This window comes from Pelobates fuscus, chromosome 2 (genome assembly GCF_036172605.1).
Source record: "Pelobates fuscus isolate aPelFus1 chromosome 2, aPelFus1.pri, whole genome shotgun sequence".
NCBI classification, from domain to species: Eukaryota; Metazoa; Chordata; class Amphibia; order Anura; family Pelobatidae; genus Pelobates; species Pelobates fuscus.
The window spans coordinates 33,459,712-33,479,869 of NC_086318.1; the positions used below are offsets into that span (position 1 = coordinate 33,459,712).

At 42.2% G+C, this 20,158-nt stretch overlaps 1 protein-coding gene across 2 annotated transcripts in view; it reads left to right on the forward strand.

The window, feature by feature from the left end:
• The window catches only part of SUPT3H (SPT3 homolog, SAGA and STAGA complex component), a 437,882-nt gene that overhangs the window by 226,892 nt on the left and 190,832 nt on the right, over positions 1–20,158 (forward strand). For both annotated transcript variants that reach the window (XM_063440842.1, XM_063440843.1), the window contains one exon: positions 9,139–9,223. In XM_063440842.1, the coding sequence (XP_063296912.1) occupies positions 9,139–9,223 (85 nt within the window). The remainder of the gene's footprint in view (positions 1–9,138; positions 9,224–20,158) is intronic.

Genomic DNA, 20,158 nt, shown 5'->3' on the forward strand with positions numbered 1-20,158 from the left:
CGGTGGCTAATTACACCCCCACTTGTGCCCCCCTTCCTCCTTTATTATGTTAAGCAGTATTTTCTGTGTTATTCCCCCCCCCCCCCTCTTTCTATCCCTTCCCATTCCCTCTTCCGCTTCCTTCACCAGCTCATAGTTATCGCATGTGCTCTAAGCCGGATGAATGGTCCAATCAAAGGAGCCTTTGATTGGACCTCTGTACGGCTCTCGTGATGTTACAAGCGGGTGTGCAGAGCAGCGTCGAAAGCGTCGCTTGTTACTGGATTAAAGTTAGTCAAGCTTTATTTAAACCGTTTTTCATTGTTATCTGGTAGGCACAAATGCTTCCTTTAACATAGGTAAACATAAAAAATAAACACTAGTTTAGTTTAGGTTTTCTATTATGTGATTTTGTAGTCAAGTTCCATCATAACAAATGTTTGATGGTCACATTCCATGTTTTGTGGCCAAATAACCCATTTTAATTACTTTTATTATTATAATTTTTTGAAGATTAAATCTTATATCACAATATTTTCAGTGAAAGCAGTACTTGAAAAAAATTCCAAATATTAGCATCTAAATTTAGAAGACTGTGATCTTCCTGCAACTTGTGAGTTAAGATGAATCCCACACAAACCAATTTTAATAAATTAATAGTTTTTGTAGACCACAATCTCACAGTTGAATCTGCACCATTTTAAAATTATGTATTTATTTATTTATTTTTAAATTCTTTATTTATGGTGTGCAATTGATAACAGAAAGCTTGGTAAGCCACGACAGCGTTCACACATATAGATAAAACAGGCTTTTGGAACAGTGACATTCAGATAGACTGCACATTTTTTGTTATATTAAAGTATGCTAGAAAGCCATGTCTAAGATGTGAGCATTACTTATAGAGAGCTGTTAGACATGGTTAGTTGTAGGGCATAATGGGATAAAACAGGCAAATAAAACAGGTTGAACAATATGGCATAGGAAAAAAAAAACTTATAGAAAAAACTGCATGCCATTTGAAGGATAGACCCCTGAACCCCACAGTCAGCCCGAGATAGGGTAATAGCTGGAGGGAAAATATGTTAGGATACACTCCCAGGTGTCAGGTATGGGTCTCACCCCCACCACGGTCCCAAGATGCAGACTCGGATCTGTCTCCTCAGTGTGAGCCATTTTGCAGTTTTTGTATCGCCAGCTTGAGGCAGAGGGTGTCAGGCACCAGTCCACTCTGGGTGTAGGTCGTCGCTTGATGCTGCGGTTGAGGGTTATCAGCCCATTTCATGCCGGAGCAGATTCTCCCCTGGTGGTAAGTTGGCAGAGGTATAACCCAGCGGCTCGCTGGAGATGGGAGCTGCGTTGCCCAATTAATGGGCCTCAGCGCCAGATAGCTGCGTTCTTATCTGGGCCACTTGATCGGTATGTTTCTCTTGGGTAGGATCGCCCAGAGTTGTGTGCAGAAGACATTGACCGCCATCTCCAGCGCCTGCCTGTGTTGTGTGGCAGGTTCGGCAGCCATCTTGTGATGCGGGTGAGTCCACCAACCGTCCTGGCCGACAGCAGGGCACCAGGGTGGACCGGAATGACCACCACCGGTCCAAAGGGGGGGGGGGGAACAGGGCCGGTGCCTCCAAAGTTCAAATGGTCTAGCTTGTTGCAGGCAGGATAGCAGGGAAGCGGCCGTCCACCCCACTCACCACCTGCATAGGCCGCAATCATAGAGTGTTATCATTTCCACGCAAGGGACCGTGAGACAAGTTTCGGGCTGAACTTCGGAACCAGCACCCCACCGTGCAATAAACTGTCCCTTTTCAGTGTCATATGGGGTTTTTTGCAGCATTTGTGAACCAAAAGGTCTGAAAATCGTGGGAGCTGTTCTTCCATGTGACTATGCAGCATGGCGGTCCGGCCCCACCCCTCAATTGTTATTTATTTTGTATGTTCGGCTTCCATATATTTTGATAGCAACAAGATGATGAGGCCGGCAGTCTAATGCTTAGATCCACAGTTTAGTGTTTGGCCATGGGGTGACCAGTCGTGAATTTTCCACTTATTATTGTGACATATCCACTTTTCCTTTACCACTGTATGTGCATGGTTTGTCAGTGTAACACTGCACATACAGACTATAAGCACCATGACCTCTTCAACTCACTGAAGTAGTTATGGCACTTGCAGTAACCCTTTAAACGGGTGCAGAGTATGTTATCTTTTTTTCATTTTACAAAAAGTGCAAATTTCTATAGAAATCGACACTGCTATCAAATAACCTTGTAAATCCCCTCAGCTGTCAGTCAGGGGACCAGTCCTGTTACTTCCTGGTTGTTCAACTCAGTGGAGCTCAACTCAAGAGGCAGCAATTGCCCAGAGCATCTTCCTTGCGAAGATTTCTTATTGAGCTGCATTGGATAGTCTGTGATTGGACAGCCACAGAAAGTCTGGGGGGGGGGGTTAGAATGGGAGGTCTTGCAAAGGCTGCAGACGAGATCTGCTTCTTTTGTAAGTTATTATTAGAATTACCCCCAATGGAAAAAATACAAAATTGAATGCATGCTTTTTTCATTGTGGTGTATCTACCGAACATTTGTTTTATTTAATTTGCATTTGGGCAATGAAGTGACCCTTTAAACCTTAGCAGTCCACTCATAAGTTAAGTTGTTGGGGAAAGCAGCAGAAAATTGGTATCTATAGCAAATGTAGGAATGTAAAAAGAATAAAAAAAAATTTTTTGTACTTTTTTTTTTGTTTGAATGCGTCATTTCTCACATCTATCTTAATACATTAAAAAGTAGATCGACTCCAGACTGAAGTGTACCTTAAAGTTCTCTTTAATTACCTTCATGTTGACTCAGTGCTAATGCTGAATGTAGCAGCTGGAGAACCCGTCTTGGTACAGAGTCAGTAACCAAAACATAATTAATGAAAACGGATGTAGTGATCTGCAGAAATCTTTGCCTTTGTTTTTGCTAGCTTGTACTACAAAACCCAGGGAGCTTTGAAACATTAAACTTTTATTACTTGTTTTTTACTCATATTCCTTTATTTCTTCCAAATTGCAGTAGAATGTTTTTCTTTCTTTCTTTCTTTTTTTTTTTTAAAGAAAAATAAAAATAAAAAGATTAAAAGAGAGCAGTTTGTGTAGAGTTTATTTACACATGTCATGATTGCACAGTGGTTTGCTAAAAACAAGGCCTTTCTAAATGGCTTTACCTGAAGTGACTTCCTATCTAGGAGTTTCACAATGTTTTATTTAAATTGTTTCCAGATCGTTTTGACCTCAGTTCCTCTTGACTGCAGCTTTACCACTAACTTAGCTTTTTTGTGTGTTTTCTGGTTAAGTGGTGCTGGTATGGAATCAGCTGGAATCAAGATGGCGGTCAAATGTCTTCAAAAGTAGAAAACTGCACTTATTCAACAAATGGTAAAGAACGTTCCAAAAATGTTCTTTATACATGCATATCTTTTCATTTTGCCTGTATGCAAAGTCAATGTGCATTTGTAGACCAATTTGTGGCATTTACTCATTGTAGTTGCTTCCAGGATTTGGAATAGAAACATGGATTTTATTATGATATTATGTAGCACCTTGGCTTAAAATGTAACTGTCACTATCATATTTAATTGTATTAATATTATCTGCCTGTCCGTTCCGGAACATGTTAATTAATGTATCCGCCACAGTGACTAGCACGCAATAAAAATTGTGTGTACAGCACTATGGTGGGAATGCTTGAGCTTGACTCGTGATATTTGTCTGCAGTTGGACGTGGAAATGCTACTACCGTGGCAAGTGTGCTTTTTGCTTACCTCCACTACACTACTCTTCCCCATATGTACGTCAATAGTATTTACTGGGGTGAGGGAATAAGAAGTGGCACTAGCAGACATGGGCGTAGGAACCCAAAATAATCTGGGGGGGATAGCATTTTTACTCGCCGGGTATATTCTTATTCCGTAAACTAGGAGTTGTTTATCCCATTGTATAGCGCTACGGAATTTGCAGTCGCTATATAAATGATTAAATAATAACATTAAAGGGTCACTACAGGGAAGGGGTTTTACTTACCCGGATACAGCGCCGGGATCCTCCTGATTAGAACCACCCCTACCCTTCCCATGAATATTAGAACCACCCCTACCCCTTCCATGCAAAAAAGAACCCCACCTACCCCTTCCATGCATATTAGTACCCCCCTAACCCCTTCCATGCATATTAGTACCCCCTAACCCCTTCCATGCATATTAGTACCCCCTAACCCCTTCCATGCATATTAGAACCCACCCTACCCCTTCCATTCATATTAGTACTCCCCTAACCCCTTCCAATAATTTTTCTACCTCCCCCCTCCTCCCATCCATATTAGTAGCCCCCCTAAACCCTTCCAATTATTTTTCTACCTACCCCTCTCCCCCTATCCTTATTAGTAGCCCCCCTAACCCTTTTCAATAATTTTTCTGCCATGTTAACTAACGCCAGTGCTAGAGTGCCGCCGTGTTTACATTAAAAGGCCTGCAGGGACAGGCTATAGACACCAGAACCACTACATTACGCTGCAGTGGTTCTGGGGACTATAGTGTTTCTTTAATGTGAGGTAAATTAGAGATTAGTGCCACAAATAATATGCTAGATTGCCTACTTACAACCAGATGAGGATGATGATGGGCTCTAGCTGCAGACTGGCTCCACTGGTCTGGTGTAGAACAGGCTCTCTGGAGGCTGTTTGTAACTGTGGTCACAAAAATCAATGTTCTGGGAGAACGGGAAGCAGCTCCATTTTCCGGGGGCCCTTTACACAGCTCAAGGTCTGGGTCCCGATGTCCTGATATGTGTGTAAGGAATGCATTGTGTGAATCTGTGTTTGTATGTGTAAGGGCTGCAAGGTGTGTTTCTGTGTATGTACGGGATGCAGTGTGTGCGTCTGTAAGGGGTGCATTGAGTGTGTGTACAGGGTGCATTGAGTGTGTGTAAGGAATGCATTGTTTGTTTCTGTGCGTGTAAGGGTTGCATGATTGTGTGTGTGTGTGTGTGTGTGTGCACGGGGTGCATTGAGTGTGTGTAAGGAATGCATTGTGTTTCTGTGCGTGTAAGGGTTGCATGATTGTGTGAGTGTGTGTGTGATGGATGTCAATCTCTCTCTCTCCCTTGTCACTCTCTTTCTCCCCCTCCCTCCCTCCCTTGTCACTCTCTTTCTCCCCCTCCCTCCCTCCCTTGTCACTCTCTTTCTCCCCCTCCCTCCCTCCCTGGTCACTTTATTTCTCCCCCTCCCTCCCTCCCTTGTCACTTTCTTTCCCCCCCTCCCTCGTCACTTTATAGCTCCCCCTCCCTCCATTGTCACTTTCTTTCTCCCCCTCCCTTGTCACTCTCTTTCTCCCCCTCCCTCCCTCCCTCCCTTGTCACTCTTTCTCCCCCTCCCTCCCTTGTCACTCTTTCTCCCCCTCCCTCCCTTGTCACTCTTTCTCCCCCTCCCTCCCTTGTCACTCTTTCTCCCCCTCCCTTGTCACTCTTTCTCCCCCTCCCTCCCTCCCTTGTCACTTTCTTTCTCCCCCTCCCTCATCACTCTCTTTATCCCCCTCCGTCCCCCCCTTGTCACTCTTTCTCCCCCTCCCTTGTCACTCTTTCTCCCCCTCCCTTGTCACTCTTTCTCCCCCCCCCTCCCTTGTCACTCTTTCTCCCCCTCCCTTGTCACTCTTTCTCCCCCTCCCTTGTCACTCTTTCTCCCCCTCCCTTGTCACTCTTTCTCCCCTCCCTCCCTTGTCACTTTCTTTCTCCCCCTCCCTCATCACTCTCTTTCTCCGCCTCCGTCCCCCCCTTGTCACTCTTTCTCCCCCCCCCCTTGTCACTCTTTCTCCCCCTCCCTCCCTTGTCACTCTTTCTCCCTCCCTTGTCACTCTCTTTCTCCCTCCCTTGTCACTCTCTTTCTCCCTCCCTTGTCACTCTCTTTCTCCCTCCCTTGTCACTCTCTTTCTCCCTCCCTTGTCACTCTCTTTCTCCCCCTCCCTCCCTCCCTCCCTTGTCACTCTCTTTCTCCCCCTCCCTCCCTCCCTCCCTCCCTTTTCACTCTCTTTCTCCCCCCCCTCCCTCCCTTGTCACTCTTTCTCCCCCTCCCTCCCTCCCTTGTCACTCTCTTTCTCCCCCTCCCTCCCTCCCTTGTCACTCTCTTTCTCCCCCTCCCTCCCTTGTCACTCTCTTTCTCCCCCTCCCTCCCTTGTCACTCTCTTTCTCCCCCTCCCTCCCTTGTCACTTTCTTTCTCCCCCTTCCTCCCTTGTCACTTTTCTCCCCCTCCTTCCCTTGTCACTTTTTCTCCCCCTCCATCCCTTGTCACTCTCTTTCTCCCCCTCCCTCCCTTGTCACTTTCTTTCTCCCCCTCCCTTCCTTGTCATTGTCTTTCTCCTCTCCCTCCCTCCCTTGTCACTCTTTCTCCCCCTCCCCTGTCACTCTTTCTCCCCCTCCCTCCCTTGTCACTCTTTCTCCCCCTCCCTCCCTTGTCACTCTCTTTCTCCCCCTCCCTTGTCACTCTCTTTCTCCCCCTCCCTTGTCACTCTCTTTCTCCCCCTCCCTTGTCACTCTTTCTCCCCCTCCCTCCCTTGTCACTCTTTCTCCCCCTCCCTCCCTTGTCACTCTCTTTCTCCCCCTCCCTCCCTTGTCACTCTCTTTCTCCCCCTCCCTCCCTTGTCACTCTCTTTCTTCCCCTCCCTCCCTTGTCACTCTCTTTCTCCCTCCCTTGTCACTCTGTTTCTCCCCCTCCCTCGTCACTCTTTCTCCCCCTCCCTCCCTTGTCACTCTTTCTCCCCCTCCCTCCCTTGTCACTCTTTCTCCCCCTCCCTCCCTTGTCACTCTTTCTCCCCCTCCCTCGTCACTCTCTTTTTTCTCCCCCTCCCTCCCTTGTCACTCTCTTTTTTCTCCCCCTCCCTCCCTACCTCCCTCCCTTGTCACTCTTTCTCCCCCTCCCTCCCTCTCTCCCTCCCTTGTCACTCTTTCTCCCCCTCCCTCCCTCCCTCTCTCCCTCCCTTGTCACTCTCTTTTTTCTCCCCCTCCCTCCCTTGTCACTCTCTTTTTTTCTCCCCCCTCCCTCCCTTGTCTCTCTTTTTGTCTCCCCCCGTCCCTCCCTTGTCACTCTCTTTTTTTCTCCCCCCCCTCCCTCGTCACTCTTTTTTCTCCCCCCCTCCTTCCCTCCCTCCCTACTCTCTTCCTCCCCCCTCCCCTACCTCTGTTGTAGCGTGGCCGAGCCCTGTATGGTCCGCGGGTACAGGGATCTTTTGTTTCCTGTACCCGGCCGGACTAAAAGGAAGTGCACACTCAGCCTTCATGGATGCACCAGCCCGGGCAAAGCTGCAGCCACCTGAGGCTCTCTACAGAGCGCTCGGGCGGCTGCAGCATGAGGGGGGCCGGCGGAGCTGGGGGGATTTCCCCATAACCTGTCCCCCTTGCATGATTTGCTGGGGGGGATGCGTCCGCCCTATCCCCACCGGTTCCTACGCCCATGGACAGTTGTAATTGAAGTTTATAGCAGTCAGATTGCTTGAGATGCTTGTTACATCGTAACGTTGTGCGTTTCTTTCTTTTTTTTTTTTTTTTTACTTTTTTCTTTCTTTATAGCGTGCGGAGAGGTAACACGACTTGGTAAGCCACAACAGCTTCCACAAACATAAAGATAATGTGATACAAAGCAGTATTATGGCATTTGCTTAAGTCATACTTTTAAAAAAAAAATATTGTATACTTCAATATATGCGTCTTTTGTATGAGTGTCGCATTGAGCAAGCTAAGTATACATTACTAATAGACATGTTACAAAACAGATTAAATGAATATTAACGTTAGGTTGACAATGTCTGCCCTGTTGCTGCCAAATGTGGACGTTGTGCCTTTTTATACCTACATGACCACAAGGGGTTTAGTCCTCATCAAACATGCTTTAGAAGTAGATTATAAATGAATAAATATCACCAATTTTCTGTAAACATTAAACCTGTAACCCTTTAGTTTATCCAGCCGTAATTAAGGAATGCAGAAAGTTACGGACATTGGGCTGTATTGGTTGTAAAAAGTTCACTTGCAGCGTAATCAGACCCTAGAATTTGAACGATGTTCTGTCTGTGTCTCTTACATAGTAAAAGGGGAAACTTGGAAATATAAAAAAATTCTCCACCAACACTAAATCCTGACACACATATTACCTCCTTTGAGGGAGCAGCATGGGTGACTTTGTATCATAATGGTTTTCTTGACACTGTCATGCAATCATACAAGCTGCACAGTTGAATGTTTAAATTGTTAAAAGTATAAAAATTTCCCCAAAAGGGAAAACCTTAACTGACTATGCTTGCATGAGACTCAACTGTGTTGTTTTTTTCATATCTTATTTCTGCATACATATTATCACTAGTGGAAGAATGTATAGTTTAAAACGGTTTTGTTTTTAGTAAAATGTAGAAGGTAGTTTTATCTTTGTCTTAATCCAAATGTTTATATGCCTGCTGTCACTAGAGGTGAGTATCAGGTACTGCCAGGCAGTCATGTTATAAGCTGCATAGAATATTACTAGCAGATATTAGATAGCTCTTCAAAAGAACATTTTGCTTCTGAATTTAGAGAAATGGAAGTGTTTGTGGTGAACACAAGTAGATTTCACTTCTTTCTGCACAAAAACCACTAAATGTATGTCTGGGGGAACGTTTTCTATGTGTGGGAAAGGGAACTCAATGTACTGCTTCTCGGTCCGAATAAATAAAGTACACAACTAAGTAATAATCTGGGCCGTGATGCCTGGAAAACAGGTGTCACTCTGGCATTCGTACCCATCGGCTGCTCTGGCCATCCTCACTCTGGGCAGCCCTTGACATCACTGAGTACAATTTACATAAATCAAGCACACATCTTAGTGAGGGAAATTCCCTAATGGGCACCGGAGAGCAAACCTGGAACAGGGCAGAGGCCCGGAATTGAGATTGTCCAACCGCAATCGGAACTGTTGGAAGGGACAATGTCTTTCTGTGATGTTTACGTTCCATGACATAACATGTTGGACTCTATTACATCTTGGTAACACATTCAGCTCAATAAATGCTCTTTGTAATTTGCAGTTATTAGTGATTTTCTTTAACATTGTTGTGATTGCTAACACGTGCATTTCCCTAACTGCCTTTTGTCATTACAGGTTCTCACTGGGTGATGCTCGTCGTCCTTTATATGATACCGCTGTCCTTGTTGAAGATATTGTCCACACCCAGCTGATCAATTTGGTAAAGTTAATTTATTTCATTTTTTGTCTACACATACAATGTGATTATTAAAGGGACACTCCAGGTTGTAATTGGTCCATAATTAATGTACCATGTAGCCAATACTTTGGAAATATATTAAGAAAATAATAAAATAAAATATTCTGACATGTGAAGTCTCTGGATTTGCAGCTTTTACATTGAGCTTTTCCCAGGAAGTACAGTTAATGCTTAGTTGCATTTGTGTAGCAGTACTCTGCTTATGGCAATCATCTAGCAGCCGAGCCCACCAAAAACCCATGTCATGACATCATGGTATACAATGATTTTGGAGCACATAGGGAAACAACAGGATAAGGGCGCAAACGTCATTACTGACCTGCCAAGTTTGGAAGTTCTAACTTTGGAAGTGTTGAAATGTGCGTGTGAGTGCACAATCAGTATCACAAACTGTTAACAAAGCAGATTGTCATTCCGGGGCGCATGTTGCACCGGGGTAACAAGCTGCCAATACACAGGGCATTGTAGAGCAATGTATGGCTTAAAATAACTCTGATTGTACCACAAGCACGTTTAACGGCACTTTCCCTCAGTCTGGTTGACACGTTGTGAGAGGTCTGTGCTGTCGAATGATTGAGAGAAATCATGTCACATGGCAGGTCTGTAATTTTTTTTATTTGTTTAAAGAAGTAAAAAAAAAATAATAAAAAAAAATATATATATATCATCCAGCTACCTTTAGGTTAATTTACACTGTGTCTCCATGCATCTAACGTGCCTGGAGTGTCCCTTTAAATATCTTCATGGTTCAGCCCAATTCCTTCCATCGTAGTTCTGTGTCTGTTGTTATGTGCAGTAACAAATGCCTTGTTTTCACATAAGCTCAATTCACAGCAGGGAATTTTTTAGGTTCCAGAAACACATGGAGCTTGAGCCCAATACAAAGCAGGGTAGAGGAGGGGTCATGACATAGCCTCACCTCTCCATCCATGCGCAGTGTGCAATTGATATGCTCCAGAACTGACTGGATGTATTGCATGAGGATATAAACCCATGTATTTGTTATGATGCACACCCATTCCGAGAGTTGTGCAGTGCTATGCAGTTCTCCAGCTCCCTGCTTGTGACATGTAGGGGGCGTTACCTTTCTCCTTAGTGACCTGTTGGAGCACTAATTTAGTGATCTTTCATTTTACAATGGGCAGACTATGATTAAGGGCAGTTGTCCTCATGAAACGTGTAAGGTAGAACTGCAGGATCCTCAAATCAAACAATTTGTGAGCATGTTCTTGTATTTATTTGTAATATTCTTTTGCCAGTATGATACCCTAGAAGTATTGTATGCTGTGTGTTTTTAAAGCATTGGAATAAGGATTTATTTTACCTAACAGAGACTCATGGAGTTGCCCTGCCTTTTATTGTGTTATATATGCTTTGAGAATTAGCTGCCTGATGTAAAATGAAAAGAATCAGCTAGACGTGCAAAAAATCATTTCAAGTGATTTTGTGTGAAAAACAATTCCTGTTGATCATTGCCATTATGAATTGATCCTGAATGGATCTCACCTGTAGACTCCAAAGGTAAACTACAGGTAAAGCGATATAGAATCAGTGAATTCGACATTTACCAGAAATATATTCAGATGAATCACTCATAACCTTCTGCACCCTTCACCACCTGTTTAGCCACCCACCAGCAACACCTCTGTGTCATAGTATTCTACAGTATTCTGGATTTCACACAATATGATGCAAAGGGCTGTCAGCTGTAGATAAATTGCTTGCCCTAATCTTCTTCTTTTTTTTTTTAAATGTATTTTTTTACTGGTAATAATATAATATTATAGAAGTGTTTTATTGACAGATACTTTAAATCACAGCAAGCCATCTGTATCAAAACACTATAATAAGCTTGTACCAATTTACCATACGTTAAACTTTGCTGTGTATAGTCCTTCATACATAGGACCTTCACTCTCCAGACTGGAACTGACACATGTGTGCATCGTGAACGTTACCATGTAATTGATTTGTGTGGTTCAATGATCATCTTCATGACCTAGCCATATTAAAAAAAATAATGTAGATCTGGTCTTTAGCTATTGACTGCAAAAATGACTGAGCTCTGCCTTTATATGATCTGTACAGTGTTAAGTATGTTATACAATAATAAATACCATTGTGAGGACCACCTACTGATGATGATCTGTTTGTTGTGGAATATGCTTATTGTCCCATATGGTTGGTGACAATTACTAGGGGTAATTATGGCAATATTATACTCTCTTACAAATTGTAAACTAGCCATGCAAAGATATGATTTAGTAGGGCAAATAGCAACTAAAAATAACTTTCAAAATGTTTGCCACTTCTCTGTTGCTATTGACACATTGTAAGGCTGTGGATCCAGTACTTTCTGTTACATTTTTAATCCCGTCTCTTTCAACGCTTGGGATTGTCTTGGAGACTCTTCAAGGGCTTTTCCAAGCACAATGATCACTTCATTGATTTGAACGCGTTCGAAGAATACATTGGGGGTATTGTTTTATTCCTCAGGGTTTGTGGAGCATAGTTTGGGGCCACATAAGAAATTTGCCAAAAAAAAAAAAACCCCATAAACTAGTGAAATAATGGCAGCACATTAAAGGGACACTATAGTCACCAGAACAACTTTAGCTTAATGAAGCAGTTTTGGTGTATAGAACATGCCCCTGCAGCCTCACTGCTCAATCCTCTGCCATTTAGGAGTTAAATCCCTTTGTTTATGAACCCTAGTCACACCTCCCTGCATGTGACTTGCACAGCCTTCCATAAACACTTCCTGTAAAGAGAGCCCTGTTTAGGCTTTCTTTATTGCAAGTTCTGTTTAATTAAGATTTTCTTATCCCCTGCTATGTTTATAGCTTGCTAGACCCTGCAAGAGCCTCCTGTATGTGATTAAAGTTCAATTTAGAGATACAATTATTTAAGGTAAATTACATCTGTTTGAAAGTGAAACCAGTTTTTTTTTCATGCAGGTTCTGTCAATCATAGCCAGGGGAGGTGTGGCTAGGGCTGCATAAACCGAAACAAAGTGATTTGACTCCTAAATGACAGTGAATTAAGCAGTGAAATTGCAGGGGAATGATCTATACACTAAAACTGCTTAATTTAACTAAGGTAATTTAGGTGACTGTAGTGTTCCTTTAAGGATATGAGATACCCTGGAGTGTCTACTTTCACAAATGGTTGGCCTATACGGGTAATTTGAACAGTCAAACTGCTATCATGCCCCAAAACAAGACATAGACCAATAAAATCCATCCATCAAAATTACGTCAGGTCTCGCATATGGCACTGCAGCTTCACAGGAGAGTGGCAAAGTAATGCATTTAATGTATTGCTGTACTCAGAAGGTGTACACAGGTTTACAAATACACATAAAAAAAACCTTGTTATATGTGTGTATGTTAAAATGCTGAACCCCTGCACAATTATACTACAATATTTAGCAGAGATTGACAGTTAAATGGCTACATAGAAACTGTAAATATAAATACCCTGAGGGTATTAGCTTGTGATATCTAGTTAATATAAATATACTTATGTGCGGTAATTTTGTTTTCTGTGATGGCTATTAAACTTACAAGACACACATACCAAGTTCTTGAATCATTCAATGTAAAACTGTATTTTACTATTTGTATTTCGTGGCCTGTAACTACCAAAAATAAACTGAAATCCTAGACATATTATATATTTTGTAAATCAGGACAAATACATTGATTTATTTTGAATTACTTTTCTTAATCTTAATGTACACACTAATTATGCACACACTACTTAATGTACATGCTAATTATGTACACACTAATTATGTACGTGTTAAACACTATAGGCACCCAGACCACTTCATCTCATTGAAGTGGTGTGGGTGAAGTGCCCCGTCTCCTTAACTGTGTAATGTAAAACATTTAAATTTCAGAGAAACTGCAATGTTTACATTAAAAAATATACAAAAAGAAAACAATGGATTAGTGAATAAACAAAAAATAGGGGACCGCAAATCCATAAACCCCAGAATTCTACATTGCATTCCGTCTTCCAGACAGCCACTAGAAGTGCTCTCTGGATTCATGAAACGATGTTGGGTGTCCTAATGCTTCGCATGACATCTAACTTGTTTCAGTGCTTCCCAATAGGGAAGCATTGACGCATGCTAATGCCCACGCGGCCCAAGACTGAAACAGGTAAGTGGGAAAAGAGTGTTTAACCCTTCAATCACTTGATGGGGAAGGGGGGTGGTTGGTGCTTAAGAAATAGGCAGATGGACACTATAGTGTTAATTCTTTTCAGACCAGGATTGGGCAAAGCCCATGTTATTGTGACGGCCTGGACATATTGCGGTTTCTACAGGAAAGGATTAACTAAAAATCTAGTATTTTTTGTATCAGTGTGAACGTTTTGTTTGTTGTATTTTGCTGTTCCGTACACTGCAAACATTGTTAGGCAAGATGTTTTAGTTTTCCCTTTAAGCTATCCCAAGTGTATGTCACGCAGCACGAGCGCACACAGACTTGATTTAAAAGCTTCCTCCTGTTCCAATCAGAGGTCAAAACAATGAGTTATTAAAAGCACTTTCACTTCCCGTACACCAAAGGACTGTCTACAGCCTAAAGGCAGTAGGTTAAGAAAGCAATTTGTCTGCATGCTGTCCTGTCTCTTCTTCCTCCTGTCCCAGTCCACTCGCCTACTTCTTGTTTAGGGTTATGAGATGTCACGCCAACTGAAACTGAGAAGCCTCTATGAGAAATGTCTTTTACTTCCCAGTACAGGCTTAGAGGGTTAGAGGTTATAAAAACGTCTGATATTTTATTTATCCAATCTGATAGTAGATAAACACTGGGGATACAGGAAGAGCTAAATGTTTCTAGAGAAAAAACACTGAGTTCCGGCCATCGACACAGATAATGAAGTCCTCTTTTCCGAACGTTAGGCTGATCACCTGCAGTAGTTCAGGTTTATCATTTCAACAGAAGGTTTTAATTTATCGACACAATTTGTTTATCTCATACACAATAAATCTCTAGACCTCTTAGAGAAACATGGATCGACAGAGTAGATTGTAACCAGCAGGTACATGGAGTTTGTTCATTCTGATGTTTATTTTGTGTTTTATGATAGTCTTATGTACCCTCCACGTCCTTTACTGTTCTATTCAATTAAATAATCACTTGAGTCATTCATGTTGGACAAGGGGCCAGAATACTGATGCTAGGATTGCGCGCTCAGTCGCTTAGTTCCATGCGTGCATCACTAGAATGCTAATTTGTGGTATTCTGAATGATACATCGAGGATCAAGTGTCAACAGCATGGATGGACCTCATTGAAATTGCTGTTATCTCCTTAATCATGTTCTCGAAGCCTTTCTGTTTAAGAAAAATATGAAATTATTTTAAACCTAGCTTGCGTCTGAAAGCAATTTAGTGCATACTCTTTTGCTCATGGTTACTTTAAAAATAAGACATTATTTACCAAGTTATAGTATTTTTATTTTTATTTTTAATTCATGCTGTGCACAGAAATATTGGGGCAGCATATTAAGTCACTGAATGCCCTAAAGTTACTCCGCATAACGTGAGCCTGTCATGTTCATATTATTACTCGGTAATCCCCAGAGTGTTCCTTTACGTTTTGCAGCATTTATATTTGTGTACGATTTTGCATGGCGCTTTGTATTGTGGTACCGAAATGTCATGAAAGAATGTTTGTATTATTTTTCGACAGCATAAGCTGGGGCAATGCAGATGCTGGAGAGCAAGTATACTAGTTATGTCCCTGATTGACACATCCTATTTCACTTCTCTATGTTAAAAGCACCATTATTTGGTGTAATGATGAGAACACAACTCTTTTATTGTGATTAGAGTTTTATATTTTTCATGTAAATTCTCCCTTCCTTCCAAAATCCTTTGCTTGAGAAAATCTACAATGATTCTCCAATATCTGATTATAAAGAAAACCAGATTGCTGATTGATCCGAATAAGCATTGGATTCCGCCTGTAACTGCAGGCAGGGTTCTGTGATTGAAATCATTAAGGAAATAATACTTATTATAGGAGCCAGTCTGTAGGTCTTGTTAGGAGAAATTAAAACACACACACAAAGTGAATTGTGAATGTGCACTATTGTAACTCTGATAAGTCTAATGGTAACTCAATTTGTGCGTGGATTAAATAATTAAACAACATAATCTGTTAGGGCCATCCTTTCGTCTGTATCCAGTGTAGTATTCCATCATCATTTAGGACGTGAATCTCTAGTTACTGCGGGATAAGGAGGGTATTCATTTATTTCAAACTTTCAGGGTTATTCACTAAAGTGAGAATTCAAAATGAGTTTCAAGTTTAAGGTCAAAGTAGCCGAGGTCAGCCAAGTTTTCATTTCAACTACACTGGCTTTAACATTTTAAATTATCTTTGAATTCACTTCAAAGTCTCACTTTAGTAAATGTCGCTGTCTGTATTTCATACCTGTTCATAAAGACACAACGATTTGGAAATGGCACTTAGGGAATCCATGTGGCTTTTGGCTTAGAATCCATTTGACCTCTTTTCTAATATTTTTTTTAACCAATGGTATGGAACTTGTTCTGGCAGTATGCATAGTGGGAATATTATCCAGAAAATTGGAAACATCATGAAGGAATGGTGTTTGTACCATTGGGTGCCGCTGAACCGGTAACGTGGCCTCCAATGTCTTGGTCTTTATGTAAAGATAAGACATTCAATGACTGATCTGGTACACCATGAAGTTTTTGGATCTTGAATGCTCTTGGAACCATGATGCAAATGTAAACACTGGAGACTCGATAAAATGGCATATAACATGTCAAACCTCTTGTGATGTGGTACATGAAAAAACTGTATTGATCAACTTTCAAAGAGCTGGGAGATGATAAAATGTCACCTTACATGTAATGTAGAGTGTTTACAGGTGCTTACACAAAGCACTTGTTCTAAAATATGAGGAGTATGATACCTGTGATGGTACCTATACTTAGAGCGAAAACTATTGCTGATATTCAAACTTATAGATATTTGAGCAGATTATGAGGAAGAGTGAATACTCCAGTTGATGGCATGAGCTTTGGTTTTTGTGAAATCAAATAGTGTCATCAACAGTGTTTTCGCCATCTGCTTAATTGTTAGGATTCCACTCATCCAGGCTGCATTCTATGCTGTTAAAGGAACACTCTAAGCCAGGGATGTCAAACCTGCGGCCCCCCAGATGTTGCTGAACTACAACGCCCATGCTTCCCTGGCTATCTGTTTCATTGAAGGAATCATGGGAGTTGTAGTTCAGCAACATCTGGGGGGCGCAGGTTTGACATCCCTGCTCTAAGCCATTCTAAAAGCTAGCTGAGCATCATGGGAAATGTAGTCCAGAAACCACTTATGGTGTCAAGGTTAGCCATCACTGCTCTATGCCTACTACAGCAATGTTGGTGTTATGCTACCAGGAGAACCCTGTCACCCCACAATTTAAGTCCTCAAACCATTTGCTAATAGTTTTACTTTGTATCTGGAATCTGTAAGGGGAAGAGCTGGATGGAGTTTGTTTGCTTTCCAGAGCTAAACCCTGCCGTACAGGGCCAGCTTATTGGCTAAGAGTGTCAACTGATCATTTAAAGCCGATAAGTAAGTGATGCACCAACAGACCTTGAACAATACAGAGTGCTTCTCATAGTTTCATAGAGGAGGTGAGCAAAGCTTGGTGGACCCTAGCTTAAATACGTTAACATATGATTTACGCTGGGGTGTGCTAGTGTACTCCTGGGATCAAAACCACAACAGCACGTGTATTTGTTTTAAACTGGTTTACCGTTTGCGGTATTTGTAAGATAAATTAAATTCTGGTACTATATCTGGCCCTCAGGGCAAGGAGTAATGATCTCTGGAAGAAAGGCTTCAATGGAGAGCACATGCTAATTCTCTGGAAATGATAATAACCTCTGTCAGGAGTCTGACCTTCTAAAAAAAAAAAAAAAAAACTGCTTAATTCCAACAGGTGTCTGCCCATAGCTGTAACCAAAGACAAATCCACTTCAGTAAAGGAGCGCTTACCACAACTTGCAAAAACAAATAAGTAATAAACCCAGCCGTGCACTAATTTGACAACATTGTGGTCACTTTCATTATGTTACTTTGAAATCATTATAGTGCTGCATGCTTTTGTTTTTTTCTATGTTTTCAATTTTTTATTTTTTGGAAGCGTTCATTTCTTCTCTCCACATTCCTTTTCAATTTTTTTTTTTCATGATTTGTATTGTTTTGCTTTTTAAAGGGAAACAGGCATATTGCTGTATAACTAGCCCACTAGCTTACTAATAATTAACTATTGGCTGTACTTCATGCACAATACCAATTATTTTTTTTATTTGCATTTCATGTGAGACTGTCCTAGTTTCATTGGGATCAGTGATGTAAGTAACTTATCACAAAAGGAAAGTCTAGATTTAAAAGAAATTTACATTTTTGAATGCATGTGAATAAGATATTAAAAATGCATTCTGACACCAAATCTTTGAATGGTTTCAGAATGTTATATAAATATATATGTATTAACTCCACATCTAAACTATCTGGTATCTACTTAGGTCTGTAAGATTTTTTCCATTTTCATACACTAGAATTAGCTCCCTTAGATTTAATGTTGACCAGGGTTACTCAAAAGGCATATACTCAAGTGTTGTTGAACTATATTTTCCTTTACACTTTGCCAGCCTTTAGAATAGTAAGAAATCATGGATGTTGCAGTTCTAAAATATCTGGGGATCTGCCTTTTGGCCAACACTAGTGTAGACCCCAATTACACAGATTTTGAGTTCCTTTTTTTGTTTAGAACCTGCCTTTGCGTCTGCTCATCAAAGTCATGGCTATCTTGGAATATCATCGGAAGGTTCCTGGCACCCACTTACCTTTTTTGTAAAACCGTTCATTCACGAATGACTTACCCCAAAAGTCTTGAATCCAGCAATGTTTAGCTCTGTCCTCAGTGGCGTACATACCTGGGTCGCGGCATGACATCATATTCCGGCTCCGGCATCAGTAAGTGGCGCGCGAGGGAGCTGAACAGGAGGATCTCAGTGCTCCCTCGTGTGCCCACAGGACCGGCTGCCCAGCAACACCACTGGACCCCAGGGACTCCCCTCAGCACTCCCAAAAAAATACGTGTATGTGTGTTGCCAGTGAGTGTGTTAGTTTTTGTGTGTGTTTTAGTTTGTGTGTGTCTGTTATTGAGTGTGTGTCTGCTAGTGAGTGTCAGTGTGTGTCAATGAGTGTTACTGTGTGTGTCTGTTAGTGAGTGTGTATGTATGTATGTCGCTGAGTGTGGTCAGTAAATGTGTGTGTCTGTTAGCTAGTGTGTATGCGTCTGTTCGTGAGAGTGTGTGTTTAAAACCCCTTCAGCACTTAACTTTCTCCAACGCCAGACTCCCTTGGCGCTGGGGATCCCTCCGCCCCGATCCGCCTCTCAGCTCCGCATGCACGGCAAGATTGCGCTCGCATTCAAACCGCCCATAGGAAAGCATTACTCACAGTGAGAATCGCGGAAACGCCTCTAGCGGCTGTCAGTGAGACAGCCACTAGAGGCTCGATTAACCCTCAGTGAAACATAGCAGTTTCTCTGAAACTGCTATGTTTTTTAGCTGCAGGGTTAAAACTAGAGGGACCTGGCACCCAGACCACTCCATTGAGCTGATGTTATCTGGGTGTCTGTAGTGGTCCTTTAAGTGTGTGTGTATCTGCATGCACTGGCGTACATACCGCGGTCGCAGGGGTTGCTGCGACCAGGTGCCCACCACCATGTGTTCCTGCCCGAACAGAGTAAGCGCGGGGGGCACGGATCAATTTTCGCACCGGGGCCCCATGGGTCGTGTGTACGCCACTGTTTGACCCTCTTACTCTGCTTCTCTCTAAATCTTTCAAAAGTAAGCCTCGCACATGGGTGCCGCTGATTGGCCGAAAGCATCTGAGATGGTAACATCATTTCATGGGGAATCGCATGTTTTTTGTGGATTTGACTGAGTCAGATATATCATTTGTTGACACACCTCTAAATGAGGGTCTACTAGAAACAGACATGTTCTATCTGGGGTCATTTAATCAGAGACTCAGGGCTTCTAACTGGAACAGTCACATCATTATGTGCCAGGTGTTAGGTAGCCTTTTTATTAGTTGTGATTTGATTGAAGCAAATCATTCCATCTGGATGTAAGACAACCAGATAATGGCATATAGATTTGAGGGAACCCCATCATTCTTTGGAAAACATACCAAAGAGACCAGATCATTCCATTGAGATCTGAGTCCTATTCTCTAGAACAGGGATCCTCAAACTCCGGCCCCCCAGATGTTTCTGAACTACAACTCCCATGATTCTTTGAATTACATAGATAGCCAGAGAATCATGGGAGTTGTAGTTCAGCAACATATGGGGGGCCGGAGTTTGAGGACCCCTGCTCTAGAATATAAAGGTGTAAACACATTACATCTACATTTAAAGGGACACCATAGGCACCAAAACACCCCTAGCTGAATTATGCTGTTTTTATCTATAGATCATGCCTCTGCAGTCTCACTACTCAATTATCTGCCATTTAGGAGTTAAATAACTTTGTGTATACAGCCCTAGTCACACCTCCCTGCATGTGACTTACACAGGACCAGGGCTAGAATTACTGTATCCACCATCAGGGGAGCGAGAGCAGTGAGGGTCCCAGCAAAGATGAGCTAAGTTTCTTGGTTACTATCAGGCAAGGTACCATGAGTGTCAGGAAGCAGAAGATTCTGAGCCAGTTCGGCCTCCATCTAGCCCCGTGCTTTTCAATCCAGAACACATTCTGCCTTCCTGTGAGTCTAATCTGGGTGTAGCCTAGGGTCTAATAATGGTTTCATTTCTATGCAAAAAAATC